The sequence below is a fragment of the Mytilus californianus genome, unplaced genomic scaffold (genome assembly GCF_021869535.1).
Source record: "Mytilus californianus isolate M0D057914Y unplaced genomic scaffold, xbMytCali1.0.p SCAF_4, whole genome shotgun sequence".
Classification (NCBI taxonomy): domain Eukaryota; kingdom Metazoa; phylum Mollusca; class Bivalvia; order Mytilida; family Mytilidae; genus Mytilus; species Mytilus californianus.
Window position 1 is genome coordinate 6,619,277 of NW_026262690.1, and position 27,924 is coordinate 6,647,200.

General features: G+C 32.5%; 1 protein-coding gene and 1 long non-coding RNA gene across 3 annotated transcripts; one reads left to right on the top strand and one right to left on the bottom strand.

Moving 5' to 3' along the window:
- LOC127737338 (UNC5C-like protein) lies at nt 1-15,361 on the bottom strand. 2 transcript variants are annotated; one of them, XM_052247946.1, is made up of 5 exons: nt 15,220-15,361; nt 11,476-12,639; nt 5,844-5,981; nt 4,796-4,969; nt 1-1,694 (listed from the first exon to the last, which is right to left on the bottom strand). In XM_052247946.1, the coding sequence occupies exons 2-5, from the start codon at nt 12,154-12,156 to the stop codon at nt 1,389-1,391; spliced, it is 1,299 nt and encodes a 432-aa protein (XP_052103906.1). In that variant the 5' UTR covers nt 12,157-12,639; nt 15,220-15,361; the 3' UTR covers nt 1-1,388. The 2 variants fall into 2 exon arrangements, with proteins under 2 accessions (XP_052103906.1, XP_052103905.1); XM_052247945.1 differs by lacking the exon at nt 15,220-15,361 and adding an exon at nt 14,926-15,087.
- LOC127737367 (uncharacterized) lies at nt 13,862-27,868 on the top strand. The gene is made up of 4 exons (XR_007999445.1): nt 13,862-13,958; nt 24,347-24,496; nt 24,936-25,004; nt 27,251-27,868. It is a non-coding gene; the product is annotated as an uncharacterized LOC127737367 (long non-coding RNA).
- Nucleotides 27,869-27,924: the final 56 nt, after the last annotated feature.

Consider the following 27,924-nt stretch of genomic DNA (forward strand, 5'->3'; position numbering starts at 1 on the left):
TAAGAATAAGAATATTTATTGTTACATTTAAGGGCCCTTGATGGACAGTATGACATTTATACACATAAAAGGATGATATATGTAACAAAAAACTTTTTTAGTTAAAGAGCAACATATATTTCTGCAACTTGTATAAATCATGTACAGTTTATTCCAAGCAGGACCAGACTCATAATATCATTACAATAATCATCGTTATATCATATATTAATTCACGTTTCGTCTAACATCTAAAAATTTAATCATAACATAATTCCCTAGGACAGAAAAATTTTCATTAGTACATAACCAAACAAATTTTGCCTCATTTGAGAGATCTGAAAAAATTATGACAAATAATGTTTATTTCCTTGAAATATATCTCCCTATCGTCATTGTATGCTGAACAACTAGTAAAAAATGTTCATATTCAACCAAATTAGGGGTACATTTCTTCCAAAGCCCCTGATCTCTTACTGTGTATAGAGTTTTATACCGGTCCCTTATATTTGGAGATCATGAGCACTGATTCTGATTTTACATATGGCACTTCTTAATCGAAAATTGTTTAAAGTAGATAAATTTCTTTAGAAAACAAGTTTTTAGTTTGAAATGAGTATCTAATTTACTACTTTTTGTGTTCCAAAATTTTCATATTATAATCTGACTGGAATCAAAGTCAAATCAAATCAAATTATATATTGGCGTAAAATCCAAACATTGGATGGTTATCAAGACATAAATGACATACAAAACAATATTTTGACTATATACAAAATTAAAAGTTAACAAACATTCATATTATTGAAGTATATCATATATTCATACATCTTTTGTTGACGCTTTGTAACTTTGAAAAAAAAAGTACAAACATCTTAATGAGAATGTTACAAAATGTAACAAAACAAATATATATGTAATAAAAATAATCACACATTTGTTGGTGACTGGAGACGGTGTGTAGGTTATAATCATGATACTGTCAGAAACACTTCTCAATTTAATCTGCGAGTCGGCGACGGACATGCAGTGAACTTAATAGATTATTGTTCTCTGGGGTCCAGTGGCAAATATATCATGGTCGATAATAAATTCATTCTTAATCATAACATAAACATAAGAGATAGGCTAAGTGAGCCTACTAGGATGAAGCACGGGAATTTGGACTTCCACTTGACCAATGACGGTATGTTCAATTGTCAAAAATTTGTTTCATGGGGTTTTTGTTTACGTGTAGAGAGCGCAGCACTTTCGCAACACGAGTCATTGAATTTTATCACCAAGCGTAGCCAATGATATGTCCCGTAAGAGGAAGAATCTTGGTAACCCATAATGGGAAATACCTACCGCTAAATCAATGAATTGGAAACATTGGTTTAAAGCCCAAAACAACGTTGTTTTTTTGTAATTTATTGTTTATGTTGTGCTCCATCACCTGATAGAACAGAAACACAATCTTCTCGTTCCATCTCTGACAAATAATGTTCCAAGTCTATCAGTTGATGCCCATCGTCTATCCACTTTTGCAGCAATATTTCAGTAGGACTCTTGTGACCTTTTTGTTCTTCTAGCCATCTTATTTCCTCCGGTTGATAGCCAATTTTCTCTGCTAACATTGTATAATCCTTATCTGATTTGGGATCTAGTTTTAAAATCAAGCTTTTCATCTGTTTTCTATCCTTAGTTAGATTTCTTTTCAGGGCTAAGGATGATCGCTACAACATATAAATCTAAATAAGTATTTGCAAAAAAGCCTTAACAAATTGATACAAAGATAGCAATTAAACACTACTGCCACTCTGCCACGACACTTATTGACAATGTGTACAAGAATAATGAGAGAAAGGTTATTATGTGTGTGGTCGGACAACAACATATAGACATTATGTTGTGCTTAATTAATAACTAAGGAAAAACAAATTCCTGCTTAAAGGAATTTCCATATTGATCATTGCGCACCTATATGGCATCATTGTCGTCAGCAAAATTTTACATGGAAATAACACTTATTTTCATTTTCTGACACTGGGTCGAAATCGCTTCTGGTGACTATAAGCCCCCTAGTGCATGGTCGGCTAATACCACTTAATATATTTCATGAGTCCGAAGCGCATTTCTTGATTTAACTCAAACGCTCAAAGCCAAACAGTTGAAAGCCAAGGATGTATAATTATACCAAAACACGTTAAGAGTTATATGATCAAAAGGAACCCAATATGATAGCCAAATCAATCCTGATTTTGTTGGAATCCTTGGTAGCTTTATAATAATTTCTAAATCTATCAACGGAAAATTCAAAAAGGTATGTCATTATATAAATAACACATAGCTGAGAGGGTGATAGAGCAGATTGCTACCCCGAGAAAACATTGTCAACTGAGGCGAAGCCAAGGTTGACAATGTCTTTTCGAGGGGTAACAATCTGCTCTATCACCCTCTCAGATATGTGTTATTTAATTTATTATACTGAATGTTCTGTTATTACTGTCGACTAAATTTCAAATTCAAAGTAATAAACTATGACGTCTTGTACATAACAACCATCCGTATTTAATAAAGCGCACACTTGATCAAGCGTCTCCGTGAAGGGTAATAGAGTATTTGCCATATGATATTATTCCATTGATTATACCTATTGATAGTTTAATCAATATTTGATTGGTTGAGACTATCCCACGTGTCATTGAACAAATCTTCATATTCCATTCTGAGGATCATATTCCCCTCTGAAATGTCGGGATTACATTGTGCGACGTTACGCGCGGCTAATGTACATAACGTTTTGAAATTCTTATTCTTTTTAAAATAGCGATGGCAAAAATCATTATCATGTTCAAATTTATTTCAGACGATAAAACAAAAAGACTCGTAATTAAATTTTGCTCCGTACTGTTTATCAATGGGTATGTCGTGTTTAGTTTAACTTATAAAAACAAGCGGATAAGAAAACAAAATGTATGCAAAATAATTTTTAATGTATTGATAGCAAACAAAGCATAGGCAGTGGAATAAAACATTCATTTCCCTTTGCCTCGGGAGATATGAAGATTTGCTCACCCTCGAAAAATCATATTTCCCTCGGGCAGAGCCCTCGTGAAATATGAATATTCTTGGGTGAACAAATCTTCATATCTCCCTCAGGCATGGGAAATAAATGTATAGAGTCGTATTTAATAAAGCGCTCACTTGATCAAGAGTCTCCGTGAAGGGTAATAGAGTATTTACCATAAAATAGAGTAAATTAACACCCTCGATTAAGCCAATCAAAATATTGCATTGTTACGTGAAGTATAATAATACAAAATGCCAGTACCGAAGCACTAACTATTGAGTAAACTTATCAAAGATACCAGGATCAAAATTGATTTTTCAATATTTATAACATACTTTGAGGTAAATTAAGAACAGCGCTTCGGACTTATGAAATATAGTAAGTGTTATGAGCTGACCATGCCCTTTGGGGGGAAAGGGGGGAGGGGCTAATCATGTATTTTAACCCTTTACAGAATTTTTCAGGATATTGAATTGATTATTTTTTTTTATATTTGATGATATGTAACGGTGACATTTGCGAATATATGTTTAATATCAGTAACAAGACGATATATTATGAAAAATTGTCATTACAAGGATCAAGTGTGTTTTATATCGTTTATTATAAAGCTTGCTTTCAGAAGTGGGAGGTAATAGTGATGGGGGAGTCCGTCTACAAAGTTCATTCATTCGTTTGTTCGTTCTGTCGTTCATCTTTCCCACGTTTGTATTCGCATCTGCTTCTGAATTGCATGAAAGATTTTTGTGAACTTTTACAGAATCCTACTTATGTTATGAACGTTTGAACCTTATTTCACTTCTTCTTTCGAATGATGTTTTGGGTTTACTTTGACATGACAAGGAATTTGTCATATCCGCACCATTCAGAACACATCATTTTATGGCTTCTCCTCCTAATCTTCATGATATAATGCAATTGTGCACCTATCTATTTATTTAATTTGGAAATAAATTCTTTGGATATCATTTAGAAACTCCATTCCTGAAAGTTTGTACAGTCCATTGTTTTGTAAGCTCACAGTATTCTAGCATGTAAAGATGAGTCTGAAAATGACTTAAAGAAGTATCAGGTACATATTCTGCAGAATGAAGTGTAGTTGTCAAATTTTAGAAAACGAGTTATAAAAGCCACAATTACTTGTGCTTGACAAGGTATACATTGTATGTAATGCTTAGTTCTAACTCTTTGAATGTTTTTTTTCAATTCTTAAATAAGTCCAATATGAAATCTGTATTCAATACTTTGCACGCTTAATATTTATATACGTTTATTTATTTCTCTATAGGGAAATGAATTTTTCATTCCACCACTTTCTTTGACCCAAGGCCATAGAATTTTCATATACATGCAATTTCCCATATCCCCTTGATTTTTTTTAAACTACAAGACAGACATATTATATAAAACATTTGTTACGTATGTCGAATAGAGTATTTAGACACTTGCACCAATTTCAAACAATAATTTTGCTGTGCAAGAAGCTTTGAAGAGATTTTATAAACCGCGCATTAAGTCACCCGAGGTAAACACGATGTTCAGAGGGGAATTTGATGTTTTGTTCAATGTCGCCTGGGATAGTCTCAACCCCAACCAAATAGATATTTGTCTAGCTACATTTATCAATATTTAGTTACCGCGGAATAATTTTGTTGTTGCTAACCATTGTCATGTATTTATTATTTTTTATATTTAATTCATTATGTATATTTCTTATAACAATATTTAATTACTATTTGGGAATGAATACAATACAAAACTTACATCGGTGTATTGATCGGCTATTTTTAACGTTCTTTTCTTTGGTGGAGGTCCTTGATTATTAGGCTGATAATAAGTAAAATCACACACTATTTTCGAAGCTGACATTTCTTTTGGATGAAACAGATATTTGCAGTTTGGAGCTAAACAGTGCCAAATACTCTCAAAATCTATTGTCTGTAAGTAAAAGAATAAAGCGTTATACATAATGCTTGAAGTGATTTTACTATGGACAATGAATGGCTACTTACTCTTGACCTTTTGGATTTATAATTCAAGACAATGATATAACATAAAGTATAACTTTGAGGCAACAGTATTTCAACGATGATCAAAGAAGAAACAAACCAAGGTTAATAACAATACTTGAGGTAATCATACGAACTCCCAAAGGATAAAGACCAGTTGTGTCGACATGTCACGCGAATTCACACTCAGTCAAAATGTCATTATCAGGAATAGGACACGATCTCTTAGGAAACAGATTAGTATTCACAAATGTGATGAATCGTTTCAAAATAAATATTGTTTTTACCAACTAAAGATCCAAGAGGCCCCTCATGGGGGTGTCCAAGTAATCACATAATCACAAATTGTTTGCCAATATAATCACATAATCATTAATTTTTTTTTTAAACAAGATAATCAAATAATCCAAAATTCAGTCCTAGATTATCAAATAATCAAATAATCATAAAATATTTGGTCTGGTAATCAAATAATCACTATAAAAACGGCCAAGTAATCACATAATCAAAAACCCCATGAGGAGGCTCATCCAAGACCGCGAAAACATTTCGCTAGTGAGACACATACATCGTATCGGTCACAGTTGACCAATTTGTGATTTTGACAAGAAATTTATGTACTGTCGATTTCAGTCGTTCTTCCTCAAAAGTCTTTTTGAGCAGTTTTAGTTTCCGGAAAACAAGTTAAGTAATAAATATAAGATAAATTATGAACCTGAACTATAGGTGCAATATCAATTGAGATTTCAGTATACTTTCACCAATTATACGCTACTGCAGTAAAAACATCGCCAAAAACGTACCTGACGGGTAAGTCCGTCATTTTCCCAGCCGTTGGACAGTTTTGCCAGTTCGACAACGACATCTTCACCATTGTCATGTAAGAACAAGGGTTGTGGTGCATCGGCTTCTTTCATATCTTTTGTAGCTTTGATTATATTCTGTCAATGAAAAACATACTTGTATCAAGACATGGTATTTATGATTAGAAAAACAAAAGCGGTATATACGTTTAAACGAGAGCGACCCTACAGCAACAATTAAAGAAAAATTATAGTTTGCTCCTTGAAATGAATATATCATCTCGCTAATTTGCTTTGTATGCAATGTTTTGCGTTATGTTTATTATTTAACTCGATATATAGATATAGATACCGTTAAAATAGTATATTAGTTAAATCTATGGGAAATGACTGGGTGAAGAAATATGGTCATCCCTGGACTTTCCCTGTCCGGTAGTAAAACCATGGACTTTCCCTGTCCGGTAGTAAAACCCTTGCTTAAATTGAGCGTCATTTTGGTTGTGCAAGATGTATAAACACGAATCCATGTTTGGTCGTAATTGGAAACGTGATTGCTGTAAGTTGACTTCTAGATATATTTTGGTTATTTTTATACCTCATATCTATACATGTAGCTCCCAGTGTGGACAGTGCATTAATTTCCCTTATACATCTTCCACATGCTCCATGTACAATGCACAGGGCGATTCTTGGGCCAGAAGGTGTCCATCCCTGTGCTTAAGTATAGGAGTATAAACATGCGCATTCACGCCTACTTAGAATAGAATTTTGTTTATTGATTAAGTGCAGGATTAATTATGTCTTGAGTGAGCTATTTCAACATACAAAGAACTCATAATGTTTGATCACATTTTGAAAAAAGACTGAGATGTTGTTTACCCAGCCCGGAAATTTAGAAGCGATCCGGGTAAACTTATCGATCCTTTAAATAAACTTATTCTAAAAGGTTACCAATTCAAAACTGTAATTATATCTTTGAATATTGCTTTTATTGGTATTAATATTGATTTTGTTATCAGTAACTGTAAATTAAAATCAAACTAAATATTATTTTTTATTTACATAAACATATTCATGGTTCTACAATATGTCGATACCTGTATCTTGGCATTGCACAAGGTCATGTTTTTCTCTGACTGTTTCTAACGTCTTTACACTAAATCCATTGGATGTTGGATGTGTACTGATTGATATTTTAGTCTTAGATGCATGATTTTTTTATTAGTTGCTATTGGATTGAACTAGCTGTCAGTAACTGCGAGTACTCTCAGATCTGTACTTAGTGTCTTTTTGTTGTGTGGATGTATAAGTACCCTGCCACGTCAACTCTGTGTTTTTTGTTACTTGTTTTTATGCTTTGTATCTATATGATGAATTAAGCCCTTTTCGACTGATTTTCATAGTTTGTTCATATGTTGTACTGTTACACCACTGTGCCAGGTTAGGGAAGGGTTGGGCGCTCTCTAACATGTTTAACCCCGCCACATTCTGTATGTGCCTGTCCCAAGTCAGGAGCCTGTAATTCAGTGGTTGTCGTTTGTTGCTGTATATCATATATGTTTTTCGTCCATTATTTTGTACATAAATCATGCCGTTGGTTTTTGCGTTTGAATTGTTTTACGTTTGTCATTTCGGGGCCTTTTATAGCTGACTATGCGGTATAGGCTTTGCTCATTGTTGAAGGTCGTACGGTGACCTATAGTTGTTAATTTCTGTGTCATTTGGTATCTTGTGGAGAGTTGTCTCATTGGCAATCATACCACATCTTCTTATTTTTATGACACTGTTAAAAAAACGTATCAGATAAAACAAACATTATCAATCTTAACATTTAAAGCAAAATCTAAAAACACAGGCGGATACCCAGTTGAAATTAAACAGAAGAAATGAAACTCATTTTTAGAGAAGGTAAAAAAGGCCATGCTTGTACATTTGAATTGTTTACATCTGTTTCTGTGGGCTTTAAAAGTTTAATGAAGGTGCATGATTTAGGATTTTGTTCATATTATATACCTGTGTTTACTTAAATTATAGTATGGAGCTTCGAGATATTTGTAAACTTTTAAATTAAATACAAAATTTCACGAAACAGTCGATTGTGGTAGATACACAATACATGTGGATCTTTGTGCATAAATTCCGCCGAAAAAAATCCACAGAAAGATAAAAGATTGATCTTTGCATCTCTGCCCCCGGCGACAGGTTTTTGGAAAAAAATTCAAAAAATTGGCAATAATTTTATCGAAAAGAGAAAGTCGAGTACACCTTTTTATGTTAAGGTGTGCTGGAGTTGACTATTTTGTCTTGAAAACGAATAAATCAAAAATATTTGATACATCATCTCGTTTCAGATTCTGTTATTTTTATATATTCAGGCTACAGGTTGATATAATAACGTACTAAAAAATGAAATATATGGGTCAAGTGAAATACCTTTCTAATGAGTCATAACAGAATAGGTGTGATTGAATAACAAATTTTTACTAAAAGTACTTGACGTCAGACTGAACAAGTGGATCTTAAAAATGCAAAACTTGTGTTATCTAGGGTTATTAGTCTTCAACCTCTGAACATTTTGAGTCTGCCCTGCCACGAAATATTAGAATTATTTAAAAAGTTTTTGAACTTTCGAAAATTCTCCCTTACAACCTTCTCTGCTGCTTTGTGCTAATTTTAGTAACTAACTAATCTATATGTGCTTTTAATGTGCAAACCATTTTATTTTTGCTTTTGTGCTGTTATCTCACAAGTGCATGTTTCAGTGTGTGTTTAACTTGTAAGATGCTTTTAAGAACTTTTGTGCTGCATGTTTATATACTGATATGAACTCCTGCTTTATATGTTTAATTTATGTGTGCATGATTTGATATGTATGTTTTGTTTTATTTGTTGCTCTGTCGGTTTTAAAAGCTCTTCAGAGCTTATGTTTATACTTGTATTTGCACATACCGACTCTAAATAAAGCTTTATGTCTTATTATGTCTTATGTCTTAGACAATAGTTTTGAGTTAACTAAAGGCATAAAAGTGCACTAACTAATGTCAATAGCTAGTAGATACATTTGTCATTTAAAATACAACTGGTACAAAAGGATCGTAATGGTGCTATCTTGATAAATTTATCGGTTTTCAACAGCTAAATTGACAGCAATGGCTTGCATTTTGGGAGCTACCATTTGATTTTTATGGGGGGGGGGGGGGGCTAGGATGAACAATTTTGTCCTGCATTTTTATTAGTTATCTCTGTCCTGCCTTTTTATTTTTCACTCTATTCGGTCCTGCCTTTTTTTTAAAGTTTATCCTGACTTTTTTTTACCTAAATTGTCATCCTGACTTTTTTTTTTGCAAGTGTCTCATCCTGCCTTTTTTTTATTACTCAAAACTCCTGTCCTGCCTATTTTTTTCAAATTTCATCCTAGCCCCCCCATAAAAATCAAATGGTAGCTCCCTTATACGATTGTAAAAATTAGGTGGCGTAATGGGGAGATAATTTTGACGAAGTAGATTCCTGACTGAACACACGTACTGAATTCTTAATCAATACTAAAAATTTCGATTGTGAATCTACATTATTTTGACTTTTTTATGATTCATGCTACTTTTGTATAATTTTCAATGTAATTATAATGATCTAGTTGGAATGATATAATAATTCGAAGAGATAGCATTAGACATAAATATAACAAGGATGTTTTCTTTATCATTTCTAATCTGACGACAATACTATCAGAAAAAAGGGTAAAATGAAGAAGTCAAACTTATGTAACAAAATTTGAAGTGAATCATATGTTAATGAGATAGAAGAATCGCAACGACGCAAAAACCAAAATATATCTAGAGGTAAACATGCGGCTTTCAATAAAAAGATAAGTGTCAAGCTAAAAAATCTCCAGAGTCTACAAAGTTGTGAAAAAATTTATCAGAATATCAAAAATGCTAAATATGTATTAGATACACCTATGAGGGTGTTAGCCCGATTTGGTGTATCTAATTTGCACCAAGATAGTATTGTCAATGCAGAATGATAGTTCTCAATAAGTAAGGAAGGGGTGGGGGGAGTGGGAGGGGTCTTTCAGTGATTAACCATATGTTATTGAAAAGCATGATAAATACATTTAATTGTATCTTGGTGTAAATTACAAAAAAATCATTCTACTATTATAGCCTTTTTATGAGATCGATACGAGGATATATTACATATGGTGTAGCATTCTTCTTTTTTTCATTGGTTATTACGACCACGTGATTCAAAGAGTATTTATGGATGCTATGTTTCTATCTATATATATATATATATATATATATATATGTTGACGGTCAATATTAAAAACCTTGCAAATGCAACGTAAAATGCGCTATGTTTCTATTTCTATTATTTTATATTGGCGGTCAATATTAAAAATCTTGCAAAACACAACGTAAAATACGCTATGTTTCTAATTATATTATATATTGACGGTCAATATAAAAAATCATGAAAAATACAATGTAAAATGCACAGAAAGAACATTGAAGTCGATTTCCATAATAAACTGTTTAGATATGTAATACATAAATTAAGGACTTTCACTCAGTCAATACGTTATATATGGACCTGTGAAATTATACTGACACTCGTACTTCGTCCTCGGTCAATATAATCTAAACAGGTCCATATATAACGTATTGACCTCGTCAAAAGTCCATAATTGATAAATATCGACTTGAAAGAAGTATGTAGACTGAGAACGAAGTCCGAGGTCCATATGCTTCTTTATTATTGCCAATAAGCCAGAAGTAGAGTACTTATTCATTTGATTGGTTGTTTCGATTGTGTCAGATAGTCTAAAAAAAACGTGCAATATCACTTTTTTAAAATTAACCGTGTAAATATTACTTTTTAAAAAATGACCGTGCAATATCACTTTTCTATCTGCTGTTTTCAGTCTACCTTTGAAAATATAGTTGAACATATGAATATACACAATGATAATATTAAGATATATTTATAGACAACCACTGTTGACCATTGGCATGCACATGAATACGAGGTGAGAATTAAATAGGTGTTAAGATCTAAACCTTCTGCTTTTTGGTCTCGGATCAGTGAAATAATGAAGAGAACACACACGCAAAAGTAAATGAGTTATCACATCTAAGGAAAATTACATGAGTACAAAATGTCGCCAGCGTGCATGTATTGTCAAAATGCCAAATAAAATCATTAGAGGGCCATTAATAATGCATATCTATTACAATTCGTTTCAACTTATTTGTCATGATTCATGAAACACTTTCTTCCCTGGAATCATACAGGGTAGGAATAATTCCTTTAAATGCTTTACAAAGATTCAATACTCAAACTCGTTTGATACATGTCCAGAGTGTTTAACCCCTTTTTATTTTGAACCCTCCGAATAAATCTAATCAAGACTTGGCAGCATGTATTATAAGGCTTTACACATTTTAGTTTTTTTCAACATGGACGCCAACATTGAAATATAATTTTGATCGGCATTTATTTTTGATTTAATAAACGTAATTGCTTTATGCCTATAGGCAAACTTCATTTGAAAAAAAAAGATGCGCTGACTGATGCTGACGTTTCATTCAGTGATATTCGCGTAGATATGGGATGTAAATTACATATTTACCATCATTTCAGGAGAAGACTCGTCAATATAATTATTGATGCAATAGATTCTAACTGTAAACATTTGGTCCATTTGAAAACGAGATGTAAATGCTAGCAATTTTACTGCCTTGACTGCAGTTTTGCCTTCGACGCTCTCTCCAGCAAGTGTGTACAAAGTAAAATGTTTTAGAAAAAGAACCACGTGATGCTCCGTAATTTCAATTTTATGGACGCCATTTTGTTGTATTTCATTCCATGCACTGTCATTGTCATGCAGATTACTTTCATTACAAAGAACTGTTAACTTCCAATGCAACTCATGGTTAATAGCACAATGAGGAAAAGATAAACGTACTGGCTTAGCAAATTTTACTGATGGCTGACAGACAACAACAGGGCTCAGCAAGGATTGTGATTTTGTGAGTTTAGGGTACACAGAAATATCCCATGTAATACCTAGAGTAATTTGAGTATTATTTTTCAATGCTCCATCAGGAATTTCGAGTTTAATTCCCAGAAGTTGAAGATCACCACCAGATTTATTCACCATCTTATGCACAAACACTCCCTGCTCATTTAACTTATTGCTATCTGGAAGGTCATCAAGATCTATCATCATTGAAGTAGGCCGGCCTTCAAATATAGCACTCTGTCTAGTATTTATAATTTCTTTCTGTTCTTTCTGATTAGTAATATCCATATCATCAATTCCAACAAGGTCTGACGAGTTTGTTTTCTCTTGGTAATAACGCTGAGCAATTGCAACAACTTGCGAATCAGGAAGAACATTGCCATATACATTTGTGATTTCTTTCCGAACAAATTTTGCAGTTTCTTTCCTTATTTTGATTGTATACCGTGGGCCTGTGAAACTAGAAAAACTTGAATGGCCGCTAGTAGCCTGAGCATTGTCTGAACTGTCAACAGAACCACCTCGGATTTCTATTGCACTGTCGTGTTCCTGCTCCTTATGTCTCAATTTAGATTCATTCTCAATAGTTAATGCATCTTGTGTGGTATTACCTTGTGATTGTTTTAATTTTTCTACTTGTTCTTCAAGATCATTTAACCTTTGATGGTTCTGATAAATCTTAGAGCAGAGAAATATCAGAAAAATAATAACACCTATACATAGCAGAACCGCTAGAACCGCAATCACAATAGCAGACACGAGTTCAGGGGACTGAAACGGAAAAAAAATAAAAATTAGTACACTGTGCACAACTTCGACACCAGTTATAGAAATGATAACAAATGAAAATAGTTTTGCGAGATGAATATGAATTGTAAAATGTGGAAGTCTCAATCCATTTAGGACGAATCTCAATTTATGATGTATTATAAACGCTATGAACAATTGAGAACAACACTCTTCAATGACATCCGAGACAATTAAAACATAGATTTAAATACGCTACCAGTGAACATCAGATCAAAACATTTATTTTTTTATTACAACAAGCTTGTTTCTTACTTTGTTTTGAACTGATTTACTACCAGACAATCTGTGGTCAATTGATAACGTGCCTTACTACATTTTGGTCTAAATTTGAACTATATATCTTGACTTCACACTTTAGGTCTAAGAGATGATGTAATGATGCATTTTTCATTGGCTCTTTAGGTACTAAATACATTTAAGATATAATCTGTAGAGATATATATCTAAGTACATGTTAACTTTGGCTTTGTAGTATTTACCGTGGTTGTCCTCTCTTCTTTACCGGGCCCTGGTTGGAGCACCTATCAGTCACTCTTGTCTTGTCATTGTAATTTAAACACGAGCAGGTCTTAATTTACGGCTTATTCAATTTATTATGATTTTTACAAATAATTTGATATGGACATATGGTCGCTGAGGTTTTAGTAGCTATCCTTGGTTTCTGCTACTCTTTAGAATCTCTCTTGTCTTATGATGACTGTTGGGACTGCTATACAAGAATTTCATATACGTTCTATTTACTATCATCATTTGTATCGTTTACTGTAGTTGTGTATACTAGTTCTGACTGTCGGCTATGTTCTACTCCCCTAGGGACCCTGTTTACTTTATTTGAGTGTATATATACTACAAGTTATGACTGTAGACTATGTTCAATGCCCCCTGGGGACCCTTTGCTGGACGGTGAAATATTGTGAAATATTCTGAATCTATAGAATGAAAACAACAAAAGTGCCAAATATTTCTTTTTAAAGTCACGCAATAGTTAATGTTAACGCTTTATCGACAGGTATTTTATTTCTATTCACACATTTGTTTTTTGCTCCATTTAAACCCAGTGCATTCGGGAATTTTGAATAATTTAAAGATTTGAACTAAACATTTCATTTTTTAAAAATTTATAAAATGCTAATTATGTTTTTCATGAAAGATGACTTATTTTAAAGGGTAAAAATAAGCACCTGTCTGTTTACATGATTTATTAAATATAAAAGATTGTAAATATTCTTTCAGATATAGTAATATACTGGATATACCACATGTAAAAACTACACAGTTTGGTAAGAAAAGTTTTAAATTTGCAGCTGCTACTCTGTGGAACAGCCTACCTGACCATTTCAGGACTGAAAACAGTTTTTCTCAATTTAAGAGCCTTATACAGTCTTGGAATGGTTCAAAATGTTGTTGTTCTGCTTGTAGATAAGCTTTATCATATTTTAGAAGTTGCTCTAACATGTTATTATGCCTTAAATTTTTGCATGTGTGCTATATTTTATTTGTGCTTAATTTTAGTTGTGCTTAATTTTTAGTTGTGCTTCAGCTTTGGCTTTAGATATGTATTTTAAAAGTGCTTTGCATGTATTTCGATATGACTGTGCTGTTATATATCCTGTCTGCATGTTGTGTGTTTTAATGTTGTGTTTGTGTTACCTTATATTCGGTAAAAAGCTCTTAAGAGCTTATGTTTGTATTGTTATATGTGAACCGAATCAAAATAAAACTTTCGTATTCGTATTCGTAACAGTTTTGTAACTCTTATATGGTCTGATGTGCATTGAACATGATTGTGCATATTCATTATGCTATTTGACGCATGAATGGGCATCCCATCAGTCAGTGATCCGATGTAAACAGTTCGCATAATAGATTTTGGTTTTTGTTGGGTTTTTTTAATGGTCCCTCGAAAATTAATGAAAGAAATAAAGTGATCACAGAAACAAAAAACGACTTGGTTTTCTGGTCTAAAAACAGTATAACAGTTTGCAATATTTTGGTAGTTCTTAGGAGGGGGTTGGGATAGGGGTTTGGGGTTTGGCGGTAGGGGTGTCAATGGCGTGTCTCCCCCCTCATCCCCACCCCCCCAAAAAAAAAGAATAATGAAAAAGTTCATTTATAAAAAGAAAATATTGTTGATATTCATTAATAAAAAGGTCAGAATATGTTTATTGAGTTATTTAACGTTAAATTGTGTATGGTCATCACATGGTAAGACGAAATGAAAGAAGCAAAAAATAACATGTCACTTACCATCTTCTTCTCTGTCTTTAAACATCTAAAGTACACTATACTTGTTATCTTCCACGTCACTCATTTTGATTTTTCATCATCGTAGGTGTAAGAGATGAGGAAGTGTTTATTTTGGAAGGTATTTAACAGATTCCCGCGTGCCTAACCAGGAAGCTATGACTTTTAATTAAAGAAAAGTTATATAAATCATTTAAATCACAACTGAAGAGCACATGACATATGTTTTACGTATACATAGTGTATTTATGTATTGTCATATGAATTAAATAAGATATTATATTATAAATTATGTACCTGTACTGAAGTTGCAACTAGCAATCGCCATTACATCATTTCAGTCCTTTCACATTGATACCCTCAAATGTTTAATACAAAAGTTAAGAATCGTGGAATGATTACCAATGATGGCGATGTTGGATGGCTGTTTGACGTCACGTGACAAATCAAATATATATTCAGGGCGAGAACATGCAAATGTACCCTTCTGTGTTCTAAAGTGACACGTTGAACCGGATTTGCTTTTACTCCTAAATGCCGTGTGTTTGGCGGTAAAGTAGCAAATACCAATTTTCAAGTCTTTGGTTTGACCCGACAAGGGATTGTACTCACGATGTTAAAAAGCTATCCGAGACCATCGAAGCGGTTATGCTTGCCAATAAGAGAGCTATTAACTAAAATACCAAAAAGAACGCGATCTTGAACAATCTACAGGTCCCCGTACAGCACTCAACAAGGAGAAAAACAAAGTAAGCTTGAGCGTCTTTTGCAGACGAAAAGCGTCTAGTAAATAAAGAATGTTAAGGTTAATATAAAAATGAGAAGATGAGGTACGATTGCCAATAAGACAACTATCCACCAAAGTTAAAATACAGTGGTTGTAATCAATTATAGGCAGCCGTATGGCTTTCGGCAATGAGAAAACCCCATACAGTATAGTCAGCTATAAAAGGCCCCGACATGAACGGTCCATTTTAGCTCTTTTAATAAAAAGATGAAAATATTAAATCTTCATTGAATCAGCTTTTATATAAATAAGACACTTCGAACTAATGCTTTTAGTAAACTTAGCCTATATAGATAAACCAATTATATCAATAAACATGTTAATTAAAACAAATCGACTCTAAAAACGGAACCTGAAGAAAGACGAAAACTCATTTTTTTGTAAATGTCATCATTTATATCACTATCTATATGAAAATAAGGAGATGTGGTATTATTGCCAATGAGACAACTTTCTATTAAAGATCAAATAAAGTGGATATAAGCAATTATAGGCAACCGTACGGTCTTCGACAATGAGAAAAAAACCATACAGTCGGCTATAAAAGGCCCCGACATGAAAAATATAAAACAATTCAATTGAGAAAAATAACAGTCTAGTTTATAACAAATACAATTTAGAAAAAACAAATATGAGACATGAACCAACGACAAATACTGAACTACAGGCTCCTGACTTGGGACGGGGTTAAACATGTTTAAAAGCGCCAACCGTCCCCCTAACCTGAGACAGTGGTGTATCATTACAACATATGAACAAAGTATAAAAAAACAGCTGATCTGATCAGATCGATACAAAGCAGAAAAACATCAAACAAAAACACAGACGGGACGTGGCAGAATAATTATACATCCTTCACACAAAAAAAAATCACAGGGCATTTTATTCTCTAAATGTGATCATCGTAGATTCGGGAGGTTTTGGATGATTAGAGATTAACTTTCAGATTGACACTTGTTATAACTATTTGTTGTAACTAATAGTTTAGTAATAAACACAAAATTTCTGCATTTCAAGCATGTTGGTTTTTTGTTATAAATACACCAAACATTCCCTTAGTATCTTGTGCGGAAATCGCGAGTCTACAGTTCAATATACTGAAAATTTTTCGTCCCGCTGGGGCACATCCTCCAGACCCCTTTAGCCTCAATTCCATCAAGGGGGGGGGGGGGGGGGGGGGGCGCTACGGCTGTGTTATCCCTGGCTTTATAATCAGTGTTTTGATCGAGCGTTCCTGATGGAAGTTAGTAAAGAAAGGCTCCTCAGACGCACACAATTAATAAAGTGTTCTTTTCATTTAATGCATTTCCCCTATATGTTCTGTTTTAAGCCATGGTCGTCATATTGGTTTTTTGGAAAAAACAAAAAAAAATACAAACTTTACACTTGATACCGTAAGACAGATTTTGATTTTGTTGAAATTGGCTTGTTGGTTTCAGAAGAGAACATTTTTAAAGATGTGTATTACGAACAAAATATGAAGGCAAATACTCGCATAACACAGGGCCTTGAGGCCAAAAAAGCCGGCTTGTTGACTTATACTTTATATACATATGTAGATACCAAGTGATAGTAAAAGCTCACATGACCAATAGGACATTGAGGACAAACAAAGCTTGGTGACTTTACTTTATATACATTTGTAGATACCAAGTGATGGTAATTATAGCTCACATGACACAAAGGGCCTTGAGGTCAAACAAAGCTTGGTGACTTTACTTTATATACATTTGTAGATACCAAGTGATGGTAATAGCTCACATGACATATAGGGCCTTGAGGTCAAACAAAGCTTGGTGACTTTACTTTATATACATTTGTAGAAACCAAATGATGGTAATTATAGCTCACATGACACATAGGGCCTTGAGGTCAAACAAAGCTTGGTGACTTATACTTTATATAAATTTGTAGATACCAAGTGATGGTAATAGCTCACATGACACATAGGGCCTTGATGTCAAACAAAGCTTGGTGACTTTACTTTATAAACATTTGTAGATACCAAGTGATGGTAATAGCTCACATGACACATAGGGCCTTGAGGACAAACAAAGCTTGGTGACTTATACTTTATATACATTTGTAGATACCAAGTGATGGTTATTATAGCTCACATGACCAATAGGGCCTTGAGGACAAACAAAGCTTGGTGACTTTACTTTATATACATTTGTAGATACCAAGTGATGGTAATTATAGCTCACATGACACATAGGACCTTGATGTCAAACAAAGCTTGGTGACTTTACTTTATATACATTTGTAGATACCAAGTGATGGTAATAGCTCACATGACTAATAGGGCCTTGAGGACAAACAAAGCTTGGTGACTTATACTTTATATACATTCGTAGATGCCAAGTAATGGTAATAGCTCATATGACACATATTGCCAGAACAGTTTAAAGGACTTTGTGACCTATAATTGTTTTATAGTATATTTAAAAAAAAATGAATGATATAATCTACATTTTGGCAAAGTATGAAAACAAATCTTTCATTTAAAGATTGCGCAAAATTCGTGAATATTTGATTTGCAATTTCAATATAATAAAAATGATATACACTTACAAATGCATACAACAAAAAGATGTAGCAGAAAGTCACATAGAAAATAACTTTATTTTTAGTCGAATCTGTTCTGTAGTTAAGGTCTATAGGACACATTGCAGATAACCAGATAAATTTTGGACACCTAAAGAACAATCAATGCAGATACCGTATTAAAAATAAAAAAATAAATCAAAATACAATGTAAACACTTTATAAATTCCGTGCGTCCGAAGCGCTTTTCAGGAACGCCAAAATCTAAACAGTTTAAAGCCAGGGATGTATAAATAGTTACGTAGAAAATTAAGGAGCTTTATATAACTTAAGCAATCTAAAAATTCATTTAAGATCAACTTTGCATGTGAGATTTGGATTTTATTTTTTTAAAATATTACCTACTTTGGTTATACTTTTTTTATATCCTTTTTGGTTTAAAAGCTCTTCTTTTCTTTTTTTTTTAAAAAGCTTTGGATTTTCAAATATTTTGACCTCGAGCATCACTGAAGAGGCATTAATTATCGAATGCGCATCTGGTGCAGAATAATTGGTACCGTTAATGTTTTTACAGAGATAATTCAAGTTTATCTGAAATACCAAAGATTTGATATGCTAAACTAATTCATGTCATAAAATAAAATCCCTACACATAAATTACAAAACCAAAGCAAAGGAACAGGTCTTTTATTGCTGTTCTTCTTAACAAAGTCACAGTGAGGCCTTTATAACAGAGTAAAAGTTGAAACCTCACTGCAAGTTCAAGACACCACAGCAACGGCCTTAGTGGAATTTATAGCCAAATTCCCACATTGCTGCAGCTGTGAATTGAAAACTGGAACAAAATATCTATCATTACAAAAATGAGAAGATGTATTATGATTGCCAATGATACGACTATCCATCAGAGACTAAATAACAAAGATGTACACAACTATATGTCACATTACGACCATCAACAATGAGCAAAACTCTTACCGTATTGTAAGTTATAAAAGGTCCAGACATGACAAAATGTAAAACAGTTCAAACGAGAAAACAAACGTTAAAAAAATGTTACGTTTGGGTAAAATAAGTGCGTTACTGCATAAATAAAGGCAAACATAACCCTTTATAGACAAACCTCATTCGGACAATGTCCAAAACGATTGACTTTGGTAGATCTCAATGCAAATATCATAACTTCAATGTGAGGTATAATTTCAATAACCCTACATATGATATTTTATTTTGTAACATCGAAGAGTATTACCTCAAATACTGTATTGGCTTTCATTATCTGAAATACGATGAAACATGCAACGTTAGTTTTGTATCAGATAATGCATTTAAATAGAACATTTAAACACCATCAAATTAAAAAACAACAGTATAATTATTATATAATTATAAAACGAATTGTTGAAATTGATCTAACAAACCGTAAAAAGATTTCACAGAAAGAATAAGTTCAACTAGAATGAAATATAGATAAAGATCAGCAATGAAAAGTAAGTATGGAAATCACTACTATAGATCAAGATCAGCAATGAAATGTAAGTATGGAAATCGCTACTATAGATAAAGATCAGCAATGAAATGTAAGTATGGAAATCACTACTATAGATAAAGATCAGCAATGAAATGTAAGTATGGAAATCACTACTATAGATAAAGATCAGCAATGAAATGTAAGTATGGAAATCACTACTATAGATAAAGATCAGCAATGAAATGTAAGTATGGAAATCACTACTATAGATAAAGACCAGCAATGAAATGTTAGTATTGAAATCACTACTATAGATAAAAACCAGCAATGAAATGTAAGTATGAAAATCACTACTATAGATAAAGATCAGCAATGAAATGTAAGTATGGAAATCACTACTATAGATAAAGACCAGCAATGAAATGCAAGTATGGAAATCACTACTATAGATAAAGATCAGCAATGAAATGTAAGTATGGAAATCACTACTATAGATAAAGATCAGCAATGAAATATAAGTATGGAAATCTTTACTATAGATAAAGATCAGCAATGAAATGTAAGTATGGAAATCACTACTATAGATAAAGACCAGCAATGAAATGTAAGTATGGAAATCACTACTATAGATAAAGATCAGCAACGAAATGTAAGTATGGAAATCACTACTATAGATAAAGATCAGCAATGAAATGTAAGTATTGAAATCACTACTATAGATAAAAACCAGCAATGAAATGTAAGTATGGAAATCACTACTATAGATAAAGATCAGCAACGAAATGTAAGTATGGAAATCACTACTATAGATAAAGATCAGCAACGAAATGTAAGTATGGAAATCACTACTATAGATAAAGACCAGCAATGAAATGTAAGTATGGAAATCACTACTATAGATAAAGATCAGCAATGAAATGTAAGTATGGAAATCACTACTATAGATAAAGACCAGCAATGAAATATAAGTATGGAAATCACTACTATAGATAAAGATCAGCAATGAAATGTAAGTATGGAAATCACTACTATAGATAAAGACCAGCAACGAAATGTAAGTATGGAAATCTTTACTATAGATAAAGATCAGCAATGAAATGTAAGTATGGAAATCACTACTATAGATAAAGATCAGCAATGAAATGTAAGTATGGAAATCACTACTATAGATAAAGACCAGCAATGAAATGTAAGTATGGAAATCACTACTATAGATAAAGATCAGCAATGAAATGTAAGTATTGAAATCACTACTATAGATAAAGACCAGCAATGAAATGTAAGTATGGAAATCACTACTATAGATAAAGATCAGCAATGAAATGTAAGTATTGAAATCACTACTATAGATAAAAACCAGCAATGAAATGTAAGTATGGAAATCACTACTATAGATAAAGATCAGCAATGAAATGTAAGTATGGAAATCACTACTATAGATAAAGATCAGCAATGAAATATAAGTATGGAAATCTTTACTATAGATAAAGATCAGCAATGAAATGTAAGTATGGAAATCACTACTATAGATAAAGATCAGCAATGAAATGTAAGTATGGAAATCACTACTATAGATAAAGATCAGCAATGAAATATAAGTATGGAAATCTTTACTATAGATAAAGATCAGCAATGAAATGTAAGTATGGAAATCACTACTATAGATAAAGATCAGCAATGAAATATAAGTATGGAAATCACTACTATAGATAAAAATCAGCAATGAAATGTAAGTATGGAAATCACTACGAGGAAACAGTACGTAAAAAATCCACCAAGAAACACTATGAAATAATAATAGAAATGCAGTACTAAAACAGTACCGTAACAAATCAGCAAAGAAACACTTCTGAAATAATACTGTGCTTATTCAGTAGGCTTTGGTCTTTAATATACCTATTGCTAGAATAGTTTACCAAATTGTAGTTTGAAATCATTTCCACAAACTGATCAACTGTTAAAATATTTCAAGTAATTGCTTCAGTGATAGGCTGTTAGTATGAAGTGAGTGCAGTGAAGAAAATTATACTTACCATTCAGCTTCAGTTAATTATTGGCTATGTCATGAAATACAAGTAAAATAGTGACTCAATATAATATGAGGCACTGGTTTAAAAATGTCTAACTTTGACATGAAAACTTCTATCCTAAATAAATTTTATAAATTTTGTTTTCCAACAGGAAGTTATTGCGTAAATGTAATTGATATTTTTTCTATAGTAATTATAATCTGCTAATGATAAGGGAAATAATTTACATTATAATCAGTAAAACTATCAACTTCCTGCATATTGACATTTCATAAGAAATGTGTTCTAACATTATTTCCATGATTATTAAACTATTATCCTCTGTTAAAAGAACACTGAAATCTATTTTTAAGATGATTAAAATTTTGGAAAAAATACTGTTGAAAACATATTATGGGACACATTCATAGTGTATAAATCATACAGATTCCTCTGTAAATTAAGAGGTATCAACAGCGAGCAATTCTGTTTTGACATGAATTATCATTCATATGGTTAAAATTATAAATTAACTGTTTTACAAAAATTTATAGTGTTCAAAATACTAAGGATTTTCTACACCCGTGGTTTAGAATACTTATAAGCAGTATTTGGCAAAACCTTTCGGAACTTTGTTTCCTCAATGCTCTTCAACTTCGTACTTAATTTGGCATTTCAAATTTTTTTATTGGAGCCTCTCTTTTGTAGACAAAACCTGCATCTGGTGTTAAAATCATCAGCCTGGTATCTTTGATTATTTTTTTTAATTTTTTACAATAACTGAATAAAGATTATTTCCCTTTAATGCCAGCAGATCAGGAATTGTTATAGAAAAAGTAAAAAAAAATAAAATTACACAATAACTTCCTGTTAGAAAATAAAGCATTAAATTATTGACTAACCAAACAATAGTAAGAACTAATTATTTATAAAATGTCATTAGGATAGAAGTTTTCATGTCAACGTCAGACCTTTTTAAACCAGCGCCTTATTTTATAGTAGCTGATTATTTTATTTCAATTTCATTACACAGACAACAACTGATAATGGCCGGTATGCTTTAATAATACTTCACTGCACCCACTTCAACCTAACAATCATTCGCTGAAGCATTTAGTTAAAATACTTTAACAGTTGATGAGATAGTCAATATAAGTGGAGGTGAATTCATACTGCAATTTAGTAAACTATTTGAGCCATTGGTATTGTGACAGGCAAAAGCCTTCAGGATAAGCACAGTAATAAAAAAAAGCAATATCGAAACAGACAGTAAAAAATCTGTACTGAAATACCACTGAAAAAGTACTGAAACGGTATTGAATAAACAGTACTAGACATTAATGAAAAAGTACAGAAAAAGTTCATGATACTGAATTCATAAAATAAGTAACTATAAGAATCAGCAGTACTGATTTGACAGGAAGTAAAACATCACAATTTTATCATGTAGTCGTTCAGTACTGATTAACAGGATTGCAGAAAGTACAAATAAAGTGTGAGTACATTCTTGGTAGTGTACATAGAATATGTTCATATTTATAGCAACATATTTCATGCGTGATCCTACACTTAAACTGCTTCTTTGAACACTTTGCTCTAATCTGAGTGTCATCGTAAAAGATCTAGGTTTCAGCACGCCAAGACGTATTACACTAAGTCAATGTAATATGTAATGTATCTAAATAGTATTAGGAGGAAGAATTGCTTGAAAATTTCAACGTTATTTATGCAGGATTTTCTTTGCATTGCAAATATATGTAAATAATTTGAAAATTGAAAGGTTATTTTGTTTTCAAAATACAAATAATTTAAAAGAAAAGATACAAGCAAACGAACAAACACTCTATTAGTAATATTAATGATAAAAATACTGTAAGGATGGCATATATGGTAATCCTTGGCTATGAAATGTTATATATATGGTTTGGCGGTACGCAATGAACGGCATGAAGAATATTAGTACACCTCAACATTTACCCATTTCAATTTTTAGATTTTTTTGTAGGGTTTTGTACTAAGTCAGGAAAATGGCCATTATTATATTATAGTTCGTTTCTGTGTGTGTTACATTTTAATGTTGTGTTTTTGTTGTGTCGTTGTTCTCCTCTTATATTTGATGCGTTTCCCTCAGTTTTAGTTTGTAACCCGGATTTGTTTTTATCTCTATCGATTTATGAGTTTCGAACAGCGGTATACTACTGTTGCCTTTATTTGTATTAGCAAAGGCATACATTTCATTATTTATTATCGTATGTTTATACCAGTTACTGTTAATTTTTAACTATTTCATTTATGTATAAACGACACTACAAGATATATGTTTAAACGAGCTCTTTAGTATGTTATACATATCGATCTTTTACTTTTGTATACCTGCATTTTTTAATACGAAGTGAGGATTTTTTTCTCATGAAAACACTCCAGATATTTGGTTTAAATTGTGCCATTTTCGGGGAAAAAATAGACTATCATCTTACAATTGATAATATATCAGGTTGTCCTTATCAGTCTGACCCATTTAAGTACGAATGATTCCTTTGATAGATACACATAGCATTGGAATTTAGTAGAATATGGTACTGTCAACTGTAGAAGTATTGCTCATTTCAGCTGGTATATTAACAGTAGTGTTAGGATTAAACGACAAGAAACGGCTTCTCCTGAATGACGGAGATGTTATCCAGAACAGACTTAACCAAATGGACTTAAAACTACAGAAATTAGAAATATTGTTAAACCAACAATCAGCTTTGATATCAGGTGGAGTAGATACTTAACTTTCACATGTCGTTTTGATAGTATTAATTGCTAACCTTTCCGGAGAACATAGCTTTAACGTTGGTTTGTCGAGGGGATCATGTTACTAAATCTTTAGTTTTCTTACAATGCATGCATTTTTTTTTTCGCTTTCTTATCTGGCCAAGGTATGTTTATTGTCCGTATCTTTTAAATTCTGATGTTTGATTGTTCCGTTAGTTTCTTCATATATTTTAAATGACATTTTCGAATTAAATGCTTATGTAAATTCGACAAATCACCGCGGAAAGTTATACATATCTACTAGTATCATCTTTCCCTCCAAAATATAACCAAGGCTTAACTACAGATCATATTGAAATGTTTTAAATATCAGAAAAAAATCATTATATTGAGTACAATAAGACATACTAATGAACACTGCTTGCTTATCTTATTTCAGATGGAAGATCAACCTACATCAGATGGGGAAAGCATTCTTGTAATACTAATGCCACACTCATTTATTCAGGTATATTAAAAGATCTTTGTGCATTATATGATTTGAAAACGGTTTAAGTGTTAGCTACTTTAAATTAAATCAAAATTAACCACCTTAATTTAGATCACCAACTGTCATAAAATTTTATATAGCTGATACATAAAGATAAGAACTAAAGAGTTCGATGTTTTTATAAATTGGTAACCTTAAAGTACTATTACAACATACATTGAAATGAATCTATTCCATATTTTAGTAAAATTAATATTTGAAGGTTGCTACAAATAACAGAGGATTGATATTCTATAGTGTACAGATTTTGGAAAATATTCATGGTGAAAGTACAAAAAAGTAATGTTCGCTTATTATAAATTAAGGGCTGAGTTTTGCATGATATTAATAGTTTTACACTTGATAATATTTTTCTTCTCTCAATTTTATGACTCGAATAATTTTGAAACTCTATATCACATTAAGCCAACCCCCTACCCTTGCAAAAATCTCACCTTAATTAAATAGTGATTTGATAATTGTAGCAACAATTTCTAGTTCACAGCATTCCACAATTAGGCATTCATACGTGCGATTATAAGTTACTCATCGTTATATATGCAGTTACCAAGAATAATATTTTCAACTTATAAATGCAATTAAAACAAAAAGTAGAAAAAGACGATACCCCCGTAGTAAGCTTGAATATAGTGCAGCAAACTTTAGTTTAAATAAAGGCAACAGTAGTATACCGGTGTTTTAAAGTCATAAATCGATTGAGAGAAAACAAATCCGGGTTACAAACCAAAACCTTAAGTAACATTCAATATATACATAAAAAGATGCGACATGATTGCAGACGAGACTAATAGGTGAACAGTTACATGTAACTGTAGGGCCTTCGATAGTGAGAAAAACCCATACCGTATAGTAAGCAATGAATGTTCCCAGTACTATAAAATTTTTGTTCGGGTTTATTTTGTTTAATCAGCTCTACAGCGTTTCTTTTCAAATATTTTGGTCTCGGTCATTCCTGAAGAGATATTTTAAAATTGTCGAAATGCGCTGAGGTTGCATAACCGTTAATTTGATTACAAGAGGAAACAAATATGAATGCTGCTAATGTTCAAAGGTGTATATTGTAAGTGCCATATTAGTTAACAACTGTTTTAGTGTATATTGGACCGATGTAAAAACACTAACTGAAAATTCTATTTATCACATGAAAACTCATTATAAATGTATTTTTACTTTATTATGTAATGACAAAGTTAAACTTCTGGACTATCGATTCTTAGTGGAAAATTTTAAGAAAACCTTGTATATCTACAATGACTGATTAAAAGTACTAGAAAAATGTTGGAGAATTTAGCTAGACAAACCATGAACACGTCATACTAGATTTCATTCGAGAAGATTGGAAGAAAACCAAGTTCCTGACAATATGCACAATCTTAGAATATCTACAAACAATCCCCACAAGATAAAACTACAGCAGTTTAACGATGTCAGGAATATGACAGTTGTTTTCCATTCGTTTGATGTGTTTGAACTTTTGAGTTTGCCATTTGATAAGGGACTTTCCGTTTTGAACTTTCCTTGGAGTTCGGTATTTTTCTTATTTTTCTTTTCACATCTCTGAAATTGATTAGGAAGAGCGAATCAAGGTAACAAGCAAAAACTGTGTTAATTGCATGAACTCCAAAAGGTAAGCGTCTCCTGCTATGCATGCATCCCCCATTATGCCAATTCACATTTAGTCAAAATCAGGAATAGTATACAATCGGAAAAAAGATCCAGCTTAAAATATGTAGGATGAGTTAGCCGGATTAACTCTGCATGCATTAATTCAACAGCCCGTCATTAATGTGGTATATTTAAAAAAATCAATTCATAATAATATGCACACCCTTATTATATGTTACAACAATACGTTTGATATAAATGGTCTAGCTTGAAATCTGTTGGAGAAAACATGTACATGTACATGATTTCATCACAAAATGACAGAGTTCAACATTTGGTCCATTGTAGAAAATTAAAGACAATCAAAATACTGATAATAATCACAACATTAGTATGTTTACTAACCCTACTGATACAAAAGTTCTAGTTTGTAAACTGTAGTAAATAATCAAATTGAAGCCGAAAAAACCATATCATAGTACCTTATACTGGCAAGACAGAAAGACGGACAAGAATTATACCCCTCTAAGTTACGAGAGCGTAATAAGAAAATAAAATCTTTTGATGAAACCAGTGATATCTAACATTTCCTTATGTAGGTCAACTTGCAGGCACATCTCATGAATCGACAGGTGGTGCTGCAAATCCTCTGTGTATGGTTCATGACGTCATTTGGGGCAACCATCAAAGTGAAGGCAATATGGCAGAAATTCATGGTGGAGAATATCAGGATTCATTCTGGGGCCCTAATACTGGCGATAAAGACGTGCCATGCGCTGTTTGCAAGCCTCATGGTCATTCAACAGTTCTTATGATTCCTGGAAGAAACAAATGCCTTCCCGGCTGGACGGAAGAGTACCATGGATATTTGTCGGCAAATCTCGTGTCACATCCCCACACCTCACATTATATTTGCGTCGACGAAAACGTGGAATTTCTCGATGGAGGAACAGAAAGCAAAAATGGTTATCTGCTATATGGTGTACGATCCCATTGTGGTAGTTTGAAATGTCCACCATACATCAACGGGAAGCCGATAACATGTGTTCTTTGTTCTCAATAAAGAAATGAAAATTTTAAACTAAGTCCTTTAACATCCAGCTGGGGAAGTAATCGAATTGTAATTGAAAAAATGACCAAGAATGCAGAATGTAGACATACCCTCAAAGAGAGGCAGAAGACAAACTGACAACGCCATGGCAAAAAACGAAAAACGCCCAAAAAGACAAACAACAGTCTACAAAACAATACACAGAAAACTACAGTATCAATC